A 23,310-nucleotide genomic window follows, 5' to 3' on the forward strand; every position below is an offset into this window, starting at 1 on the left:
AAAGCATCTGTTCTTTATATTTGAATTAATATACACTCATTGAAGTAAACTTAATAAACATATAAATAAAAAATGTAAAATAAATATATGAAAAAATAAAAATATATGAAATGGATATATTATAAGTAGATATATTAGATATATTTTAAGTTTAACAAAAGCGAGAAAAATTTAAATTATTATAGCTAAATTTATCGAAAACAAGTTTTGCAAAGTGTGTTATAAATTTTGTTAGCAAAAGGTGAGCAGAAATATAATAAATTCTGCTAATAAAGGAATATTATAAATGACACATTGATTACAAAAATAAGCACACAGTGTATGTAATTGTTTAAATAAAACGTACGTATATTGTTTAATTAAAAAAATTAAAAATAAAATCTTAGAAATCTTAGAATTTTCAGAATTTACATATGTATATCTAAAGAATTCTGGAATGAGTTAAATTTAGCAGAGATATAGATTTTTTTAACGCTTTTGAAAAATGTTCTAATTCGTATTAAAAATTTGTAAGACAAATTTTCCAAAGAATTATGTATTATGGAAATTCTAAAAAATTATATCTATGAAGAATTCTAAGAAAAATTTTTTCAGGATCCGTAAAATTTTATATTTCATTCTCGAATTTCACATTATATTACACCCGTTTCCCAGATCTATAATAAACGGAATAGATCACATTCTATTTTTGCTATTAGCGTCATAAATACGTACGCAATAACATAAAATACAATACACAAAATATACTGTTATATTTCTAATGCAGGTTGCATAGCAGAACAGGCATTTTATTTTTTAAATGAAGAGACTTTTATTGTTTATCGCTCGAAAAATTATATATCTTAATGAGATAATGAATACGGAAAATGAATATTTGTTAGATGCACATTGAAGATCTGGCGAGATGATTTCGATGAGAATTCCGTAGTGAGAAATGGATAGAATCGCGAACCGGGAAAGTAAAAAGTATCCACAACAACACGCTCAAATATTTTTTTATACAATCTTGATAATCACGTCATCGCGAATGCCTTTTGTTTTCATACGTTTACAAATCGTTCCCGACATCACAATGCGGAGGGCACAAAGGCGCTAATGTGCTATTATCGCACAGTTTCATTACAGTACTTGTAAATGCTTTTACAGATGCTTTCTTTACAGATAAATGTGGCTTAAATCTCGCTTTTGTTAAATCGAAATATACAGTACGTACCATTTTAAATGCCTATTCAAAGTATCGAAAAAGATATTGAGCATCTTTTCAACGTTTAGAAAAATTAAATTACGTTATTTCTATGTTCTATTATGTTCTATTATGTATTTTATTATGTTCTATTTTAAACCAAGCAATTTCTTGAATTTTTATTTAAAAAATGGTTTATTCTCAAAATATTTAATATATTTACTAAATTTAATATATTATTCTCTCAATATATATTTTACATAGGCATTTAAAATGGAACATTCTATATACATATACAATGTATATATAAATATCCCAAAATCACTAAATGTACACTTGATAATACATTTTTTTGTTAGTTTGTAAAATGTAAATGTATTTTAATTGATGGAAATGTCGAGATATCAATAATTTTCAAGTTGTAAAAGAGTTATAAAGAGAAACTTCTCGCGAACTGTGAAGAAAGTCAAGATAACGAAATTATATTTTCAATTTTGGATGGTTTTCCTTTATAGAGATTTAATTGGAATTTATTATACATGATATCTCGAAAATTGTTTTAGATGACATTGTCTTTTAAATGTTTTTGTTAAAAAAAACAAATGCGATATTGGTCAAAGAAATTGTTGTTAAAAAAAATATTGATTTTGGGATACACCTTATATACGTCATTAAGATCTAATCGATGTGAAACTATTCAGCTCCAGAATTAAAGTCTGTCGAGTGTTTGTGTGAATGTATGCACGTGTACACACATGCAGGTATCCTTAGTAATGTTGCAAAGATGGATATAAATGGTGTATTCACTAGACAAATATTCACGGAGCTGTGAAAATGTTGCACATCGTAAGGTTGATGCATTAATTAAAACCAACCGATTCGACGTATTGATCTTATTAGGAGTTAGTCAAATATAAATGTACAGGTCGTGAAATTTAATCGCAATCGCAGATTTTCTTTTTTTGCCCATAATCCTGCTTGCACTAGATATTTCCTTTTCTAATCTCAAACACAGAAAACGTACAAGAACATAACTAAAGAGAATAAACTCAATCAACACACAATATTAAAAAAATATTTTTTAATATTCATTTAATATTTTTACACTAAATAAATGTTTGAAAAATGAAATATATTTGAAGAATGAAATATATTTTATAATATTTATTAATATTTTTAAACTAAATTTTTTAACTATTGAAATAAATATTTCAAAATATTTTTTTAATATTGTGTGCTAATTGGGAATAATGCCTTATTACATGATCGTGCCATGATTAAAGCTCATCACATATGAGTTCGTACATGCGATACATTTAAATCGATTGTCGAATATATATATGATAAAAGTGATCGCATCGCCTGGAAAGAGGCAGAGATAGACAGAGACAGCGTGAGAGAGAGAGAGAGAGAGAGAAAGAGCCAACATTCTTTCCATTCCTCCTTCATTTTCGTTACAAGTACATCGAAATGTAGCGACATTTAAGATAATTATACAATGCGTCAAGCGGATAAGCGTTTTGCCTATCGATCGTCGTGCGTTTGTGTTCTTGAATCTGGAACGCATGCAGAATCGCTTATGAAATATTTAGAGAACGAGAGCGTTGATGCAGGAAAAGTTCTCCGTCAACGCTATCAAGGTAAAAACATGTGACAGAATAATTACTGAGATGAAATTCATTAAACCCCAATGATTTAAAAGATCAAATCGTAATAACATGAAATTTTTGCTATATATTTTTAATCACGTTTCATGCTTGGATCTGAAACATATTAATAATTTGGCTCACTATACGATTTAAAAGTATTAAACTTTTTAATTACAACGATAGACAGCGATTATGAAAATAATAATGTTTATAATGTAGGGTTTGTCACCTTGATAACGCCGGGTTGAAAGATAATCAGCGCATCTCCTTTATTCATACATCTTCTCTGCAAGCTTTTTTCAAATTCTTGATCGATTCTGATAAATTGCATTTGATTACGAGTATGGCTCACTACACGATTTATTACGACTATCATAGCGTCATAAGCGAGAAATTACGTCAATCTTTCTTCTCTCGTGTATCCTATAATCGAGATAAATTAGTTTTTTCGTTGTGTTCGATGATACCAAAATATACCAAATCCTGTTTATCTCCTTAATCGTTTGGTACTAAATGAAGTAAAGTTAGAGATCAAATGGAATCGAACGTGATTTCTACAGAATTTTTATAATTAATTTGTGTAATCGTATAAAGGAGGCTATTTCGTAAATTTATAATATGAGAAAAAAAAATAACAGAATTAATTCATCTCAACATATTTTGGAATTATTTATATTCTTATTTTGTATTTTAATATATTTTTTTTCCAATCTTGTTTAATATTTATTGTAAAGAAATACATATAAGTAGAAAAACAATAAGTAAAAAAACTAAATAAATGTGAAAAATTTCTTTGTACCTACATTAAGAATATTATTAAGGGTTACATTCAATTTTGAAGGAGCGCAAAAGACACGTCATTAAATTTTAGAAACGATAAAATGATTTATATAAATTATTAGCCCCGCTTACATGATGGATCATAGAGGATAATGATTACTATGGATCAGTACATTTTTGTAAAATGTGATTGAACAATATGATTAACGCAATTTCTGGCTTTTGCCATCTCAATTCAATGAGTACAGCGAATACTCAGGATTGGACGAGATGCTATCTTAGTGCCATTTTAATCGGTAAAGCTCGACGATAATGAAAACGCTATGTGCTGAAAATGACTGCAGTGTATCTTGAATGGGAAATAGATATGTCAGCTTGAATGTTTAGCACTTATTGGAAGTTTTTCACGAGTGATTGTTCATTTGTGATGTGAGATGTCTTTAATTTTGAGAAAGTCGGCCGGTGGTTGTAGAAAAGTTGTAATTGGTTGCAACAAGCATCTGCGACGATTTTGAGCTTAGCATAAGTAAGCGGCGCGAACAGCGAGAACGAAGTGAGGCATGATACCATCACACGACTACCACCAAAACGCGCCGTATTGAAAATAAATAAATACGCTAGCAAATTTCGTTACAATTCTACGTTGTCAATTCCTTAAGAACTTAGATTTCTAACACTCCGCATGAATTACAGATCTCTTCGGTGTGGATCAAGTTCTGCATTAAGTTCAAACTAATCATAATTATTCATATGTCTTAATAAATTCTCTCGTTTTATCTCTCTTTCCTACCGATCGATTGCGCGTCAACAGAAATACTTGTTTTTGCATCGAAGGCAAAACAGCTCAGAAGATTGACAAAGATTTAACAAATTTTTTCGGAAATCGTTAGATTATTGACAAATAGATAATACAAATAAAATAGATGTTACAGAATGAGGTAAAATATGATGGTATGATCTTGGAAAGATATTTTAGAAAATAATGTTTGAAAAAAATAGTTTTAAAAAATAATGTTTGAAGTAAAAATTTCGATATACCACAATTGTTGAGAGACAATTCCTGTCGAAAACTGATATATGGAATATTGATTTTTATCACGATATATATCGTCATTGTACATACGTCAAAATGAACAAAAGAACGAACAAAAAATTAGCGACGAGTATATAAAAAAGAAATTTTGACCAGTTATCAAATGTATTTCTCTTATATGTTTACTTTAATAATTTCTTAAAACCCTGTGATTCCTTTCGTACACAAATATAGCGCGAAATCATCGAAATAATTAAGGATATCAACACAATTTTCTGAGAGATATAGCGTGTTTAAAGTATCTTAAAGTTTAATTAAGACCACACACATTGCGCTTTCGGAATACTGGATGGTTTACGATGTTATTGCACATTGAAGTGCGCGCATCGTACTTCTGCCAGGAGAGACGAGTAATTGTATCTCACAGCACTAACGAACGTTTAGATGAGAAAATTATTCAAGTCCAGATACGACGGCGATACGCAACTCCCCGACTTCATATTTGAATGTAACTTATGTCGAGTAACGAAAATATCTTATTCTCCTATATTTGGAAAGTAAATCGCGGCTTCGAGATACATATACATACGATACAATATGTACTAAGTTATATCCGATTTCGAAGGAGCGCAGAAGACACACCGTTTAAATTCTATCGGCATAAAGGATCACATGCAGTTACAGGTCGTAGAATTGGTCGTTAGTTCCGTACGTTACGCTGTCTAGAGAGCACTCCGCCTGCATCCCACCGATCACACGCGATTAATTATTCTTGCTTTGCACTTGCACGATCGTTTGAAGATCGACAATGGTCTTCTCCAGCATTTCGAGCCACGAGACGTTGGTCAACGAGCAACGCAATTGATTTGTACAACTATTAGCGGTGGTAACCAAACTCGGCGGCGACACAGAATCGCTGATGCTAGTGGCGATAGCCTCCGCCTGAACATTGCCCGACTTGTGTCTAACGGTGGCGGCGACCTTATCGTCCCCGGAATCGGAAGACATTGTATCGTTTGTTGCGTCCGCTTTGTCCATCTCTGTCTCGGAGATGTTATTCTCCGTGTCGATGTCCTTAATCGGCGCACATAGATCCGTGTCGGTCGGCTCGCTATCGTTGCACAATTTCCGTCTTTTGGAGGGCGTTTCTATTTCTGGCGATGAACTATTTTCCTGCACTGTAATAGTCCGAGTTCGCGACAATAAGGTCTCTAAAGCCGGTAGCAAGCTGGAGGGTGGTTTCAGTCTTGTGCTACTGCTATAAACGAGAGCCAAGGCGCGCAAATCACCAGTCAGTCTATGCGCCGATGCCTCAACATCCACTGCTTCCACCATCGTCGTCAGCGAGCTAACTAGATTGTCGATGAGCAAACATGTTTGCTCAGTCAACACATGATTTGCCAGCTTCGGAAAGAAAGTTTTGAGGAAGGCGTGTATTGCCGGTACTCCCAAAGACGATCTCTCGTCCAGTAATACAGCATCCACATAATCCACGGTGTAGGAAGAACAAAGGAGAGATGCGATGTGCTTTCTGTCTATGTGCGTAGCGGCATGCACGTCCAACCATAGCCTCGGAAACAGAGCCAAGTGCAAAGGTACACCTGCAAGTATAAAATAAATCAGGATTCACAACGGATCACAATCGCATACTCACGCGCGTCATCTTGTATCGTGTACTCACCTTCGAATCCAAGCATAGCGCTTAAATTCACTAACGAATCTGTCATACAATCGTTATTAATTGCTAATCTGCACATTACGTCTATGAGCTCGTGATAAGGTAAATAAAATTCAAGCAGAGCGCTGTCATACTCCGGATCTACTCCTTTTGACGCCTCCAACTGAGAATGAGGTACCGCCATTTGTACCATTGGCCTGGCGGGTCTCGTAGGCATCTTTCCGGGCGGAGTAGACCTTCTCGGGAGGTACGGCCCGGGAGGAACAGCAGCATGAGACTCTTGAAGAGCTGCGTGGCAGTGTGAGAGCAACGGTGCTAGGATCAATATTGCTTCGGCAGGAACGAGCATGACCAGCTCTTTCAAAAGGTCTATAGCTAGATTTCTCATATCCGGAGGGTTGTATGTGTTCAGTAGTGTCGCCAGTTTACGTAATATATCGGGCCATTCCTTACAATTAGCCAAAATGTTTCTAGCGTCCGGTCCGTCCCTTGCGGTACGAACGCATCGTACGAGTTCGACAATAATAGCGATTAATTCTGCCAGATCGCCGGCAACGTGACATGCCGTCGCTTCGTGATACATGATATGTAGCATATGAAAAGCTTCGAGAGCCATACTTAAGCCACCATTGTACACAACATACAAACGATCGTCATCCGATTCAATGAGAATTCTAAAGAACAAAAATAGATAGTCATTATGTATCAAGACTTTTTGACTTGTAATGTTAACATCAAATCAATGTCATCTAGGGTATATTTCATTTAGAATATATTTATATCGTATCGTTCACATCTTTTAACATTTTCCGTAATTAAAATCTAGTTATTGATATTTCTACATACCGAAAAGCAGAAATGAGAGTTGCCCAACACGAACGACCATCGAGTCCTTGTAAATAGGAGGACAGCGTGCCTCTTCTGAATGACGCGATTTCTGCCTCTTCTTGTTCTGTTTGATCAGGATGCCTCGCGACTAACAATTGCATCAATTTAAATAATTCATCCACTGCCTGTATATAGAAAAAGGAAATAAAGTATCATATTAGAAGGAATAAAACTTTATCTTAATAATGAATCAGAATTTATAAACAAATACCCGTCTCTGATACAAGATTTAATTTACGAAAAGCTTACAGTTGAATACTGAGTAGGATGGGGAGTGATGTTCTTAAAAGCCCATTGAATATTCTGATGTGCGGCTAATTGTCTTGTAAATGTACGCGATTGTTGACAGCAAAGCCTCAAAAGACCATAATATGCGGGTAACATAACTCTGTTAAATAACACGACATCTTGGTCTTCGTGATCAGCTCTGAAATTAATAAAAAAATAACACTAGAAATATAATAAGTATTTTACGTTGAATGTTAACTCTTCGCATTCTATTACAATCTTTAGGAATAATATGCAAAAACGATGTAATATTTCATATCGTTATTGCATATTATTCTCAAATAATGTACAATAATTTTAACATCGATGCAAAATTGCTGTGATATACAAACAAATAAAAAGATCGTAAAGACAAGATTGTAATACTCACAATATGTAATTAAATGCTATATTTTTAGTTATGTGCGGATTGTGAAGTATCATAGCAACGTTCTCTGGACAATCGGAGCAGACGTGATACCAGAACAAAAGTACTGCTTGCTTATTATGATGCACCGGAATGCTTGGTTCCGATAGTTTTGGATGGAAAAGTGTCCATAGATCGTTAAGATATTGGCCGAACTGCAAAACAAGCATACATATGTTAAATTTGTTGATCTTTCTTGCTGAAACTATAGGATAACTTATATATATATATATATATATACTATATATATAACTAAGGTCATTTGTATATATGTGTGTGTGTGTGTGTGTGTGTGTGTGTGTGTGTGTGTGTGTGTGTGTGTGTGTGTGTGTGTCGATTTACTCACCATTAATTTTTCGGTCTTAGAGACTACGCAGTATGTGAGCAATGCGAAGTAGGCAGTGAGCTTCATTGTACCGTGAGTTTGTATGTCGATGTAATGTCGTGCGGGCTGAAGCAGCCTCAAGAGTGCCGTGAATATCTGATGTAATATCAAAGTAGCTTCAGGCGATAGTTGAAGTTCTCTAGACGTATTGCAGCCTAAACCAAGACGATGAGCGGTACGATAACCCTGTCTAAAATGCGTAGACGGAACTAAGGATACCAACAAAAAAGCAGCGGCCGAGCGAACTCTTTGATTGGAGTGCTCGAGAAGGTAATGTTGTAGCCACGTATTGAGCTCTTGCAGTACCCAGGCGTGAGCAAGTTTACTCCTCGTAACTGCGAGAGCTAGCCACTCGAGTGCACCGTGCGGAGCGACTCTTGCCGCTTCCCATACTCTACCGAGAATCAGTTGAGTCATGCAAGGCAGTCCGCTCAATCCTGAACTTTCTGTCAGTAGCGTCAACAATTTGAAGAATGGTTGGCACACATCAGTATGCTTCATTATCGCCTGAAATATCATTGTTACTACATGTATTGCCAATCTATCATTCCAACGGCACAACGAATGAATCAAATTTCTTGTTTGAGTGAGATTTATAACATCTCGCGTCTGCTGATATAAAAAGGGAAAGCCTTTGCCGCCCGCTACAGCACTTAGATCCGATTGCGATAGCGCCAATCTATGATCTTGTCCTCTGCTGCGTTCGACCAAATATGCTATCAGCGTAATCATCTTGTCTAGAGAAGCGGGTCGGAGTTTTTCCGAAGGCACGGTCACGATCTCCTCCTCTTCTTCTTCTTCGCTGACCGCGTCGACGAACTCATGCGTCTTATGTCCGAGATAAAAATTTACCATCGTGGAAATGGCTTGCACTCTAATTAAGAAAACAGCTTCGTCATCGCCCATCTTACTGAATTCATACAAGAAGCTAAAGTACTCGGTGAGATGTTTAAGGTGTTGCTTGGCGTGTTCCATGAGTGACAATAACATTCTGACGAAACGCGTAACGCAAGATCGTGTGCCAACGGTGCTGACATCATTTTCTTCATCACAGAGGAGGTACAGGGGTGCCTGTGTAGCGCGTAATCGTTGAATCACATGAATGCATAGCCGTTGAAACATCTGCCTAACCATCTGATTAGGGCACTTGACTAGAATCTGAATAGGCCACCACGAGTTACCGGCCATCCGCTCGAGGAATCTCGCACATGCGCCAGCCGAGCCGTTAAACTGTTTCGTCAGTAATTCCACCCATTGCACCATCGTCGGCTTCTCCTTGGCGTGTATGAACGTCTCCATGAAGAAGGACGTGGATAACTCCGCAGACATCTCCGTGATATCTGGCTGTACGGAGAGTAACGTCTGTGGTATGTAGCCGCATACCTGCCACATAAATCCGAAGTACGTATGTTCAAATATATTTTTGTCTTGTAGGAAGTGCATGTTGTCCTGCCAAATCCAATCTTCGAGCTCCTTGTTGAGTTCTAGTGGTGGTAATTTATTCATATTATTGCGCACCAAGGAAGACAACGAGGATCGTCCGGTATTATCAGTGTTATCAGTGGCTGGACTCGAAACAGTCGCCTCTTCTTCTTTTGCTTGCTCACCAGGATTGGCGCACCATTCGTAAAATAACATGTACGCCGAGTTGGTTTTTTCAAAGCTAAAGTCCATAAACTTGTCTGTCACTGAATCATACGTCTTGCTAGTCATCTCACCGCCAAAACATTCGGCCGCGATCTGATTCGGATCGAATGGTTTGACCTCGGCGTCATTGAACAGAAACCATTTGTCTTTGTTGGGTGATGTACGATCTCGGATGAAACTATAATAATGCCCGCCGTCCGCTGTTCCTGTGTGAACGGTCACGCCGATCAGATCATATTGATAATGTTCCACATCCTCCTCTTCTTTCTCTGCGTCGTCCGATTTAGAATGTCCATCGTTCTCGGATTTTCTCTTTTCGGATGCTGCTTTCTTCTCATCCTGATAGTGTTGTGGCATGAGTTTTTTCTCAACGTAACCGGACATATCCAATCTAAGTGGGAAACTAAAATGCGTGTTGACTTTTTCCTTTAGCATGGTACCCATGTTAAAAGTATAGCGCATTGTATTAAAACACAATATATGGGGTAGCTTCTTGAAGCATGCTCGCTTCTCGGCACGCGCTTTTTTACCGCACTGCGAACACGTGTACATGTTGTCGCCTTCCAGCGTATCCTTGACTGTAACTTCGTCTAAGCTCTCATAAAGATTCCGCATATCTGCTACTTGGCATCGGACGGTATAAAACTCCTCCAAAGTTCTGCTAACGTGCTCGCAATCAAGCGAGACGACATTGTTAGATATCACGCCACAGAACAATGTCTTGACCAGATTCTTCAGGTCGGACGTCATTTCCTCCAATTTGGAAACTAAATCGATAAAAAATTCGGCCATGTCTTTCTGTTCACCAGTGTTGAGTGGCTCGTGGTTCATTGTATATACGCGACAAAAACTTCTTGGGTTATACGCTTTTCTTTCCGACTCCAACAAGTAAGCGAACATTCTCTGTAATTCTCGTAAAGTCAACTGGTGCTTATTCGCACGACTACAATCAGCGCCCAGTATAGAAATGCGCGCCTGTGGCATCATATATAGATGCTGCATACAACTAGCCATATAACATGTCGCGCCCAGATTTGTCAAGCCTACATAGCCACAATCCGAACGTCCATCCTCGTGAGGCCAATAATCCCACGGATACGGGGAGTGTGGTCCTGGACGATGTTGGACAAGGAGCTTTTCATGTAAAATCCTATAATTGTCAGGCGCAGATTTCACCAACTCGACTAAAAGATCAAAAGCCGCCGATCTGGATGCCTGGCTTTTACATTTGGGTACATGTTTACTTCGTGGACTAGGCAAGGCGAACAAGAAATCAAACACTTGATTTAATAAATTCTGACCGATCTTACCCTGCTTACAGGGTGGATTGTGCGTCATTATGTTACATGTGAGATTGATCAGTCCAACCAGAGCGTCATCTTCCACCGTGTTATGTCGCGTCTCTAGATGTTCTCTGTTGAGCACGGAGTCAATTACCCGGATGGCCAACGCTTCGAGATCGACCGTAGTACCGGAGGTGTCATCCGCTGAACTTTCTCGAATTGCTTCGTCCGGAAGAGAATCTACCAAACGACATACCAACCAAAAATAGTCCTTGCAAGCTGGTCCATAAGGTTCCTTTCCTTCATCTAAAACAGTGTGTAGATGCAGTGGTAAATCTGGCTTGCGATGAGAAGGTTGCATAGCTTCGGCGATCACAAGATGCTCCAGTAAAGTATTTAACATGGGTACAATCAATCCTGGCATCTGATCTGAGCTATCATCTGAGCTATCTTGGGCGCCAGTGCTACCCAAGCATAATCTGTATAGAGCCGTACATACTTCGCGTCTCACTGCCGGCTCAGGATCTTCCAATATCAATCTGCGTAGCCACGTTTTCCCAAACGGTTCGGATGACGAAAACAAATATTGTCTGACTACCGGATCACTGTGCACCCAACAAACTAGTAGTGCCATGGCATAATGTATCACTTGAGATCGACCAAAAAGTCCAGTCTTGTAGTGATTTGGATCAAGCGGTAACGAAGCATCATTTAAAATGCTTGTTATTCTTGGCATCACTGTGTCGACGTTCATCATTTTTAACATCGCTTCGCTCAGCTTAGGCACTAGCAATGGCTTGTCCGCTTTGTTACGTTTTTTCTCTTCTTTTATGACACCGAGATAACAAAGTTGCTTCAATAGACTAGCGAGACAATCCTGTTGCCACTCACTGCCATCTCCCTGCTCCAAACAACCTGACATAAAGATATCAAAAAGATGTCGGAGTCCACCATACTGCACGAATAAGGTAGACCAAGCCACATCTTTTTCCTTATCGTCATGATTGTCGTCCGCGTCGCCACCACCTTCGTGTATCGTCGTCGATGCAGTGGGATTACTAGACGATGGCTGATTCGTTGCACCTCGTCGACTCAGGGACTCGACTATGTAAAGTGAATACATCAACTTCTGCGGACTCGCTGGATCAAGTAATTCTTGAAGAGAAGTTTCGCCGAGTTTCTGGAAACCTCGCAACAATGTTGGACTTGTGGGTAATAAGGTAAGTGTGTCCCAAACTCTTCTCGAGAGTACTTGTGCTTTTGTATGAGGAATTTCTTGGCCTCCTTTCACTGTCGTTTTCATGGCGCTGAGTGTTCTCATAAGCGTAAACAGTTGCTCGAAATACTGCGGTCGAAGTAATAATAAAGTCGGTAAAGACTCTCTAGGTGGAGGTGGTAATAACGAGGGCGAATCCATATCTCGTTTGCTACAACGGCCACCATTCCCTCTACTAGCGCCGGGTGAAATGAATACCAATTGCCCATCCTTGAAGCCCATCTCTTGTAAGGTTTTCTCGTCAAATTCGATAGTCAATTCCTGACCTTGGGTAATCATCCTGATAGGACCATCGGTAAGCAATGATCCTAAGACTGACCCACCATTTTGAACGGCGTTTGCGGAAACTGCTGATTTTTCTTGAGCGTTCTGCGTGTCGTCCCACCATTTAGCGACTTCGGCTCTCAAATCCGCTACATAGTCGGTATTAAGAAGAGTGAAACTCGTCTTCTCCGGTATACCAGCGGGTTGCACAAAAATTCTTAATTGTTGGCCTTTCTCAGATGTGTTCATGGCTACGTGACTGGCAGCACCTCTGCCCTCCAATACCCAACGACGCAAATGATAGGCGTATCGTTTTCGAAAGGCTTCCAAATGCGTCCTCAATAGGAGCAAAGCGCGTTGTATACATCGTAGACTTGCTTCCTCATTAGTTTCGAGATCGGCACTGGCCGCCGCAAGATGCGTCATGCATTGCGATACAAATTCTGCCTCTTGTGTCAGCTGTCGTGACATGTAATAGCCGTTGAGATATTGTATAGCTGCCATACTGACATCTGTGCTTTTCGCTTTCAGGGCAATTCGCCAAAGAAAATCCATGCCTACCGAATCTATATCCCTAAGTGGTCTATCCATATGCGCTGCTGCCAAACGTGCCAGGTTGCACAATTGTTGAAACAGACTCAGGCCTGTCATACTGATGGTTTCTGGTGGTAGACTCGGTAACTTGCGCATGCACAGGTGTTTCAACGTATCCATCCCTAAAGCATGCTGCTCCGTAGATTTTGCTTGGCTGAGCAACCAACTGAAGAGTTCATCTGCACAAACCGGATCCTGTGACAAGCATTGCCATAATATATCTACTTGTTCTAGGTTCAAGCGAAAACAATCGGGTGAACCCAATGGCGAGAATATTGATGACAGAAATTGCAATCTAACTTGTATCTCTGTTTGATGCGAATATAAATTACTTTTCGGTCCTATACCGGTGTAAGTTTTCAAATTGTTAAAGAAATGTTTCATCATGCCACGTTCACGATCAGCCCAGGTTGTAATCGTATGCGCGTCCATCGCACCGAATTGTTGAAAACTTGCGAGCAATTTTGGCAATAGTCTTAAAGATATAACCACGGAACGATTGGTCGCCAAATTCTCCAAGCAGCCTTCTATAAACTTCATTGGAATCAAGCGATCAACATTGAAGCATAAAAGATTACATAGCGCTTTTTCCGCTTCCAAGGCTAGACCTTCTCCTAGTTGACCTATCTTATCATCTTGAAGTAGATCCCATAACAGCGTGTTACCCGGTTTGCAAACTGTATCCAAATTAAACTGCGAGCTCAATCTCGTGGCCGCTTGTCGAGCGGTTCGCACTTGCGACTGCTGACAGACTGATCTTCTAATCGTCATAGTTGAGTGTGAATGATGAGGATGATAAGCTTGCATTTGGATAGCAGTTAAATGGCGAGCGGCTAATTGTGCCAGTTCCTCTTCGCAACCACTCTCTTCGCCGTCAAAGTCGGCCATGTTTTTTTCACTTTTGTTCGATATTCTACTGCTATAGGAACCCTCTTCGTCGGAGAGCATCTCATCCAATCCTGAAGGTAAAAATGTAGGACCAGACGCATGCACTAAACCAGCAAGCTCAGATATCACCGCGCCAGGACCATCCGCAGCAGCGAGTACACCCGCTACATCGCTATCATCCTCATCATGCGAACTGTCTCCCGAATCGGCCGTTCGATCCACGTTATATCCTACTATAGACATATATTTATTTTTATTGCGTCTCAATAAAGCTGCCGTGGTTGGAACTTGTTGTTCATTTGGATCTAAAGCCATTGCTTGTTGCTTAACGCGATCCAATGCGTCGACGCTTTTTGGCTCGTCCAAGGAGGCCAAAGCATCTAGACTACTATTTAGCATATCTTCCGTTCTGCTTTTCCCATCTACGAGAAGATCTTTTGATTTCGTATCTTGACCAACGATATCTTCCAAGGTTTTTTCAACGGCACTTAAAGAGCGCTTCTGTGGTCTCTTTCGTTTGCGCAGAATTTTTCGCTTTTTCTTCTCATGTACAAACATTTCCTCCGTATTAGACTTCTCCGTGTCCGCTTCAGCGTCAGATCCGCTCTGTTTGCTCTTTACCTCATCTCGAATAACATTCGTCGAGGAGTCCTTGGTTAATTCTCTGTTACATTCAAACTTATCGGAATTCAGACCTTCAATATCATTGAGACTTGATTCGATAGTGGTGGTTGTCAGATCCTTTCCTTTATAATGTCCTACAAGTATACAAACAAAATGTAAACAAACAAACCAAGATTTCATTTAACGAGTTACGTACCTTCGCCATCACTGCTGTAGCCTCTGGGTTGCTTTCTAGGTGATGGTCCATCTGATAACGTTGGACTAGGTTCCTCTTCATCATCTTCTGGACTGCTACCATCCATTCCGCTTGGATCACTGCTGCTACTTCCACCGACTCCACTTCCGGTACTCCTTAAAATTTCTCTGTTCTTCATTACTAAACCTCTTGGATAAGCGGAGCGACCGGATGTCCAAATAAATTTGATTAAAGCTGATGCAAGAAACAAACTCTGTTCTGTGTGATCTTTAGGTTCCAATTTGCCTAGCAGAGAGTACAAGTGAAGTACAGGAGTAGGAGCTAAATGTTTGACCAAAGGCGCCAACAGATCATATACCGGACGGCCGCAATGCTTCAACTGTGCCGCTTGCCACATAGTATCCATGTCCGAGGATGTAATTCTACCTTCCATAGCCAAAAAGCTTAATATAATGTGACTCTGTTTAATAACCTCTACGTGTAAGTTTGGTCCAAATATATGAGCTATGATGTTGTTTTCGGTCAGCCAAGCAGCAAGCGCGTGTCCCACTTGTTCGACCTCGGCAACAGCCTCGTTGTTGCAGACCTCATTAGACGCGGTAATGTGAGCATTTATTTGAGCTACTCCAGCCAGCCTCATAGTCAGAGTTGTACTAGTAAAATATTTAAATGCCAAGTCAAGCCCATCACGATCGAAACTTGGTAATACAGAGTCTATCGGATCCTTCACAGCAGTCCACATAAAATCTAAACATGCAACAAGAAACGTAGATATTCATATAAAAATGAAGAATTAGTTTATATATTCGCAAATGCGAATCAACAATACAGTACACATGTATAATATATTTTTAATTTCAGAAACATACCTGCCATGGTCCTAACAGCTGGTGTACGCAATTCCTTGTCCTCTAAACGACACATGTATTTCATAACACGACTGCGGAATGGTATAAACAGTTGAATGACACTGGCATAGTTTAACCAAAGTTTCAGATTACAAATAACTGCAACCATAGAATGCGCAAGGCTAACAGGCAGTGTGCTTTCCATGTCGAAACAAGCGGATACCAAATTAAAGCCTCCTTGATGGCAAAATATAGATACCGCGCGGATCAAAGGCGCCGGTACTTCGGGGTCGTGCGGCTCGCAGTAACCACCTTCGTCCTATTAATTTATAAAATAATCAACATTATTAATCGATCTAGAATGCAGATAAGTAATAAATTGAACAAAAGTTTTTACCTTGACGGGAGCTAAAGGGTTAATTACACCGCCGTGTTTCATTGCAATATAGAGAGGGAAATTGAGTAAAAAAATTTTCGAAAGTAGATGAAACAATCTTTCCTTTTCATATTGAGACCACAATCCTTGTTTCGTCTGAATTTCCACTTGTGCGTGCTCTGCATTGTCGTTAGATTTTCGCTTATTATTTTTCTCTTCCTCATCCTTTCCATCCTTAGGCGTCTCCTTAGCCACATCTCCCTGCTGTTCATTTTGCTGTATAACTTGCAATTGTTGTAACGTACAGAGCACGACACTCTGAGTTAGCCTTATAAATCGATCAAAATTTTTAATTTCGCGGTAACAGCACATACATTGTCTAGAAAAAAAGAAATCATAAAAATAATGATATTGCGTGATTAATATTTATGATAATAATGCATATAAAAATAATTATAAAAGTTAACCCTTTCATTGTGAGGAGTTAATAAATATTCATTACAAAAATATTGGTAGTGAAGATATGATTTTAATTAACTTATTGAAACAACTTTTCCACAGATTCTTAGCCAATTTATAACATTCTGGACAAATTAATTTATGTAATAAAACTGTATTACACATAAAAAATTTCATTTCTCAGCGTGAGAAATAATATAAAATCTAACTAAGAATATGCAAGGATTTTACAGTACAATAATAATTTATTTTAGTGTTTCTAATTTACAAATTAAAATAATAGTCTATAAAAAAAATAGTCTAGATGTAAGGATTTTTTATCAATATCTTGATTACTTTATTTACATTTTAATTAGATACTCCTTTTATTCTTTAATACTAAATTATTCTTTCTGTCCTTCCAATAAATCGATATATTATTCTTAGTTTTGTGAAAAAATTAACAAGCAAAAACATAAAAAAAAGTATTAAAGTTAATTAAATCCAACAATATACCTTTGCACCCACTGATTAACATAATGCAACGTTGTGTCCACATCTGTTACATACAATGTTGCCAATGCATCTTGCTCCTTCGACGAACGTTCGTCATCTAAAAAAATAATTTATCTTTATTACTCACAAAGAAAATCGGTACAAATACTTTAAAATACTATTCACAAAAGAATATGTTTTTTTTATCAGATAATTTTTCATCTCGCGTGACATAAATAAAGAAACGTACAATATTAGGTTATCCAACAAATATACAATATCAAAAATAATAAATATAAAATTTAAATTTTACAAATAAATAAATTAAACAATTCATTCAACAAGTTTATACGAATGAATTTAGAAAATTACGAACACCAGTCAATATCGCTTTAGAGTATCAAAAGATAAATCGTAAAATCTCCAGTGGAGAATTTCCGACAATGCTGATTGAATGAATGTTTTCGAACCTACAAGATTTTCCGACGAGCTTCGGAATCGTTATACAACCCACGTGTCTAATGTTCACATTTCTACCAATGTGGATTAACTTTAACTTGTTTAACGCTCTTCATCTTTTTCTAAGAGCTAGAAAAACATAAAAAATATATTATAAATCAAGATTAAAGTGAATCTACACAGGTAGAAAGACCTAAGAAAACGTGCTGCTTTTGTTCGAAAACTCCTTCGTAATTCAAAAAGCGCCAGTGTAACGTTCGGTTGAAAATTATAACAAAAAATTATTTATCCATTTAGGAAAATGATACGGAATGTAGAAACGTTGGTAAGAACAAAGCGAGACTCAACGTTCTCGGCTACGGTCTTTGAACGAAAGACTTGGCCGACGGTTAAGGTTATAAGACGCTACCTCGCTTGATCATATTTCATGCGGACAAGACGTTTCGATAATAAAGAAGCGAGAACGTGTCGCGACGGCGTTTCACCGTTCCTCCAGATTAATTTCTTCGGAGGTGAAATCCGTCGGCGAGATCTCGGCCGCGAACGCGAATCCATTCAGATAGGTTAAGAATCGGCGGGGGGGAGCCAACGCTACTGTGGGTGCAATATTATCCACTTACAGGAGAGCAGAAGATCGTGAAAATCGACGCACACATCGCACATGGTGCCCGGATTGTTTTAGCCTAGCGAGAGGCCCTCGGTCACGTCAAGTTCATCACTCGCGCTCACCGACGCACGTTGCCGACAACGATAAATATTATTAAACATCCCCCGTGTGCGCTCACGACTGTTCCCTGACGGTCACCATATTGCTTTTTGTGTGCGTACACTCGCCGCTCACTTCAAGCGAGGCGCGTCGCTTCGCCCTCGCGGAGGAGTCGCCTTCGTCAGCACTCAGCTCAGCTCTCCGAAAAGGTTACGGATGCGACGACGACACGTGTCACACGTCGCCGTCCGTTGCGCGGCCCGCGACTTCGTATCTGCGATCGTTCGTAAACGCGTGCACGCTCCACGCCGATCGGGTCAATTAAATTTTATCGGTTTGTGGGCTCGTCGCGAACGTCATTGTGACAGAAGACAGCTGATCGCCACCATGTTGAATCCGCGGTGCGCGTTGCGATTTAAAAATCCATTTGCACTTTCCCGGAAGCGGCCGCGCGCGCGATCTGTTACGTGCGCGATGCAACGTAAACGTAAAGAGAATAGTGGAGAACGAATGGACTAAAACCACTAAAACTAACTGAAGGCTGAAATCTAAAACGAGACTGTTATCTTCTCTCTCTCTCTCTCTCTTTCTCTCTCTCTTTCTCTCTTCTTTTTCCCTTCTCACTCTTTGTACATACTTCTTGAAATATTATCTATATTTTCTTCACGCTACTTGCTCGTGGAAAAGCTAATTCATCCTCCTTCCAGAGGATTTTTCAATCTCAATGCTATACAAGATATATTTTTTCCTTTATGATATTATGTTTGAGTTTTTTTATGTTATGTTTAGCACTTTTATCGTTTCTATATGTTTCATGCTGAGAATATTAGATAAGCCTTTAAAGCGTATTTTTATCTATAAGAAATTCGTATCATATCAGGCGAAACAATTAATGAATAAAAAAGCGTGTCTTTAATTTTTATTTTATCTGTGATAATTTTGTAAAAAAAAATCCATCGGCTTATCACGCGCTTTTGCAACAATGTAAAGGATGTAAACAAATCCTGATATGAGTGAAGAGGGGTGGGGGAGAGATAGGGAGGGGAGGGAGGGAGAGAGAGAGAGAGCAGTTAAGAAATGATATTGTAAAGAAACTTCATGTTTAGAAGAGTGTCGCTGTTGACAGATGTACGACAGCTGATTCCTTCGCATCTCTTTTGAACTGTATTCTAATCAACATTTAATGGCGAGTCATCAGGAATGTATAAACTGCAAGCACCCTGTTTCTTAGAATTTCCTATTGCGTTCCGCAATACAGCAATTATGGAATATTGAATCTTATGCAAATTTCATTGGAGGCAACTTTGAACAAACTCCGATTAATCGCACTAGCGAGCAATTTGTCCAATCATACCTACAATATTTTATTAAGGTTGATATTAATTTTTTAAATTTTATATACAAAAGATCAACAAATTAAACAGAAATTGTAATTTAAACAATTATGCCGGCTGAATCAATTATCTAATTAAGTTAAGAGAATTAATATAATTATGAAATCATAACATATAATGGAATATGCTATCCGGGTCTGTTCTTTTCAATCCTTTTCTTTTATGTTGTAAAATTATAATATTTATAATTGTAATGTTTATAGTTTTAATATTACAGTTTTGCATATTTTAGTATAAACTTTTGTAGTCAGAAAAAATAAAAATCGAAAATAATATTGAAATAAATAATAAAATTTAATAATAATAACAACTGTATAATAAAATAAACTTTCTATATTCATAGATAAGATTGTACGTTTATCGCTTGTTCTTGGCATTTAAATATATCCAAAAATTATTTTATATAACTGAAATGTGTGTGAAACAATAGAAATTATTTAAAAATAGATAAATAAACAATATAGATATTTGATATTTTTCAGTGCTCTCTCCTCTTTAATTGGAGTTTGATCAAAGGAACGCGAAGTACTATAGGATGTGTAAATAATAAAAGATTCTTTCTTATTTAAGAAGACACACACAGTGTAACATAGTGAATCATTGCATCCTTGTTATTTGTCAATGTTAAACAAAGGATAAAATGGTCACTGGGCTATATTATGTCCCTTGCTGATAAACACCAAATATAATCAAATAGGAAAATAGACAAGAGTACGAGGATCGGGGAACGGTGCATACAGCACTGATGGAGGCATCGCTCGGAGCGCGCTGGCGTTCGACGGAGTCTGCAATAAACAAACTCCAAGTGATCTCCAGGTAAAAAAGCGTATACGTCCGATACTCTCTCTCGTTGCAACTACGATCGCGAGAAATCGCGCTGTCAACAGTCGAGCGGCATCGGAGGGCGAGCTAAAATCGTGCGAACGTCGCGGGAGCAGCCGTCGAAGGAACGCCGCGGAGATGGGCAGCACGGACAAGGCCGTGATCACGGGGTTCATATGCAGGCTTTGCAGTAAGATGAACCGCTTCGTGATCCACATCTACGGGGAAGAGGGCGAGAGAATGAAACTCGCCGAGAAGATAAACACCTATCTGCCGATTACGGTAATTTCTACATGTCGTCCTGTATCACACAATCTTCCAGGAACCGCGTTAGGCATTTCGCCCGGTGCGAAACTTGATCGATCTCCGCCTCTCGCACTTTGCACAGAATCTTTTTCCAGAGACAATGCAAGTATCTACGAAAAGAAAAAAAAAGATCTCAAGTCTATATAACTATGTAGGTATCCTGTTTTTTTTTTTTTTAAGTTTATACCACTTCACCTCCTGATGTGTTTTACAAATACAGGGCATTGTCAGATTTTGTAAGAACTATCAACACTGTCTTTTTTTCAAATTATTTTCTATCACCAATCACTTTATCATCTATATAATTTGATATTTAAAGAAATATAAATTATAATAAAACAATTTTGTATGCATTTGTACAGGTAAACATGAATGACCCGCTACCAAAGACTGCATGTTTACATTGCATCGAACGATTAGAGGCGCATCATGAGTTAATGGAACAAATCATGTACACCAGGCGGAGATTAAACACCGATAATAAGGCAACTGCAGTAGCATCCTCTTCCGCGACAACCGTAGACACAGCTCCAACATCTAGCCCACCTCCTTGTTGACATGTGCAATGGAACATAGTATATCCTTTCGCTCAAAGCGCCATTCGCCAAGCTCGGATGATTCCCATATAATTTTTCATTTCATTTTAACAGATTATAAGTGAAACGTGTAAAGAAAAGGACAGAGGGTGAGGTAAAATGTAACATTACATTTTTCTACGTAAACACGATATTTTCATGTTACATTATTCGTTTCAAGTATTCATTAACGGTATTAAAGAAAATTATTCAATGCCAATGTCCATTACTACTATTTTCTGAGGGAACAAAATATCTCAAAAATATAGAAAATAATCAAACGGAACAAAAGAAATATAACGTTGCACAAAGAATTACATTTCTTTATGTGTAACGTTATATGTGTATATAAGCAGTGTTAATTTTCAATTTGAACAAATTATATGAGGACATTTTTTTCTTGCTGGTCTATGGTTAATAATGAGCAAACTATTTGGAAGAAAGTAATACTTTAAATGTTCTGGGCAAGCGCAATAATATTGAGATAATCGAAAAAATGCATATATGTGTACAGACGCAACACACATACATACATATGCATATATATTCACATTATAGGGATGTAGAAGATATCTAGCAGTATCCAAAGTATTCACTGTAATTTTAATATTCAGGAGTTTTGTATAATATAGATATACCTCTGATCAAGTCTCTCTTATTGAAAAAAATTATCAAAACATTAATGAATTGCTTTACTTTTTAATTATTAAAAATATATTTAACTTTAAAAATAAAAATATGTATATACTCCGAATCTTCAAAGAAACTACAAAGTAATAATACAAATCATAAATTTTGATAAAAAATTAAAATTTTGGATTTGCATTGTGTAAAAAATAGTGATCTGTATTATATAAAGATCTATTGAGAGAAAAATGTCGAATGTGCAATTAAAAATGATCAAATCAAATTTCGATCATGTTAGCATAATAAATGATAGATAAATATCCTATATAGGAGACATTAAATCTAACCAAATTCGTTTACAAAATTTAAATTTTATATCTGTTATTTTCGAGATATTGTATATTTGTTCCAGTTATATAGCGGCTGTTTTTTTTATTTATAATCTTGCTTTACTACTGTGGATACGCGATACTCAATGCATCTCTTACAATTAGACACTACACATACACACACACAACAAACGCGCGCGCGCACACACCACACACATATATATACATATATATATATATATATATATTATTTTATGAATCTTACAATAATTTTTCTTTAAAAATGTTTTATAAGATTCTTTAACTATCTTTAAGGAGATACTGTTGTATCTTTAACGTATCAATTCTACTGATGTACAAAGATATATATTATACTCTTGGAAAACAATCTTTATGCGATACCATATTGTATAATGTAGAAATATCTTAGCTATAAAAAATTAGAGCGTGTAAAATTAAGATATGGAAACTTATACTTATGATACATATAAAGAAGTAAGTCATATATATTTTAGTCATTGATTTTCACAATAAAATTTTCTGTTATTCGTTATGTTGATACACAGAACAAGTGATAAAAGAGATATTGTATATTATGTATTATTATATGTTTGTCATTAATGGTGCATTATGTTAATTAATTGCGTTTATAATCGAAAAAGATATCTTATTAATCAAATACAAGTAAGTGCAAAGTACAATAACATAAATATTTGTATAATTATATTGTATTAACAAGTAATTTTGCGTAAGTTTTACACAGATGTTAATCTGTTTATCTTTGTTTGCAAGCTATAATGTAATAAATAATATGTATAACAGATTTTTAATATAATTTGCAAAGTTATTTCCATTTTCATTCTACCTTTCGAT

General features: G+C 37.3%; 2 protein-coding genes across 2 annotated transcripts; one reads left to right on the plus strand and one right to left on the minus strand.

Annotated features, from left to right (window-relative positions):
• Positions 1-327: 327 nt before the first annotated feature.
• puf (ubiquitinyl hydrolase 1 puf) lies at positions 328-18,707 on the minus strand. Its single transcript, XM_011051805.2, has 11 exons — positions 18,299-18,707; positions 17,241-17,337; positions 16,308-16,665; positions 15,932-16,229; positions 15,063-15,809; positions 8,252-15,000; positions 7,870-8,060; positions 7,461-7,638; positions 7,170-7,336; positions 6,327-6,997; positions 328-6,246 (listed from the first exon to the last, which is right to left on the minus strand). Exons 1-11 carry the CDS (start codon positions 18,339-18,341, stop codon positions 5,408-5,410), a joined length of 10,338 nt encoding a protein of 3,445 aa, XP_011050107.1. The 5' UTR covers positions 18,342-18,707; the 3' UTR covers positions 328-5,407.
• Positions 18,708-19,452: 745 nt separating this feature from the next.
• Positions 19,453-23,260, plus strand: LOC105143453 (uncharacterized). Its single transcript, XM_011051804.2, has 4 exons — positions 19,453-19,570; positions 20,476-20,594; positions 20,666-20,882; positions 21,269-23,260. Exons 1-4 carry the CDS (start codon positions 19,568-19,570, stop codon positions 21,461-21,463), a joined length of 534 nt encoding a protein of 177 aa, XP_011050106.1. The 5' UTR covers positions 19,453-19,567; the 3' UTR covers positions 21,464-23,260.
• The last annotated feature ends 50 nt before the right edge of the window (positions 23,261-23,310 follow it).

This window comes from Acromyrmex echinatior, chromosome 2, assembly GCF_024713525.1.
Source record: "Acromyrmex echinatior isolate Ae372 chromosome 2, ASM2471352v2, whole genome shotgun sequence".
Lineage (NCBI taxonomy): Eukaryota > Metazoa > Arthropoda > Insecta > Hymenoptera > Formicidae > Acromyrmex > Acromyrmex echinatior.

Excerpts from the sequence above, each read along its gene's own strand:
- puf (XM_011051805.2), bottom strand. The coding sequence starts at position 18,341 with ATGTGCGATGTGTGCGTCGATTTTCACGATCTTCTGCTCTCCT. Across the intron at positions 17,338-18,298 it reads TCACGATCTTCTGCTCTCCT|ATGACGAACGTTCGTCGAAG; the intron begins GTAAGTGGATAA and ends TTATTTTTTTAG. Across the intron at positions 16,230-16,307 it reads ACCCTTTAGCTCCCGTCAAG|GACGAAGGTGGTTACTGCGA; the intron begins GTAAAAACTTTT and ends ATAAATTAATAG.
- LOC105143453 (XM_011051804.2), top strand. Across the intron at positions 20,595-20,665 it reads AAACTCCAAGTGATCTCCAG|TCGAGCGGCATCGGAGGGCG; the intron begins GTAAAAAAGCGT and ends CGCTGTCAACAG. Across the intron at positions 20,883-21,268 it reads ACACCTATCTGCCGATTACG|GTAAACATGAATGACCCGCT; the intron begins GTAATTTCTACA and ends GCATTTGTACAG.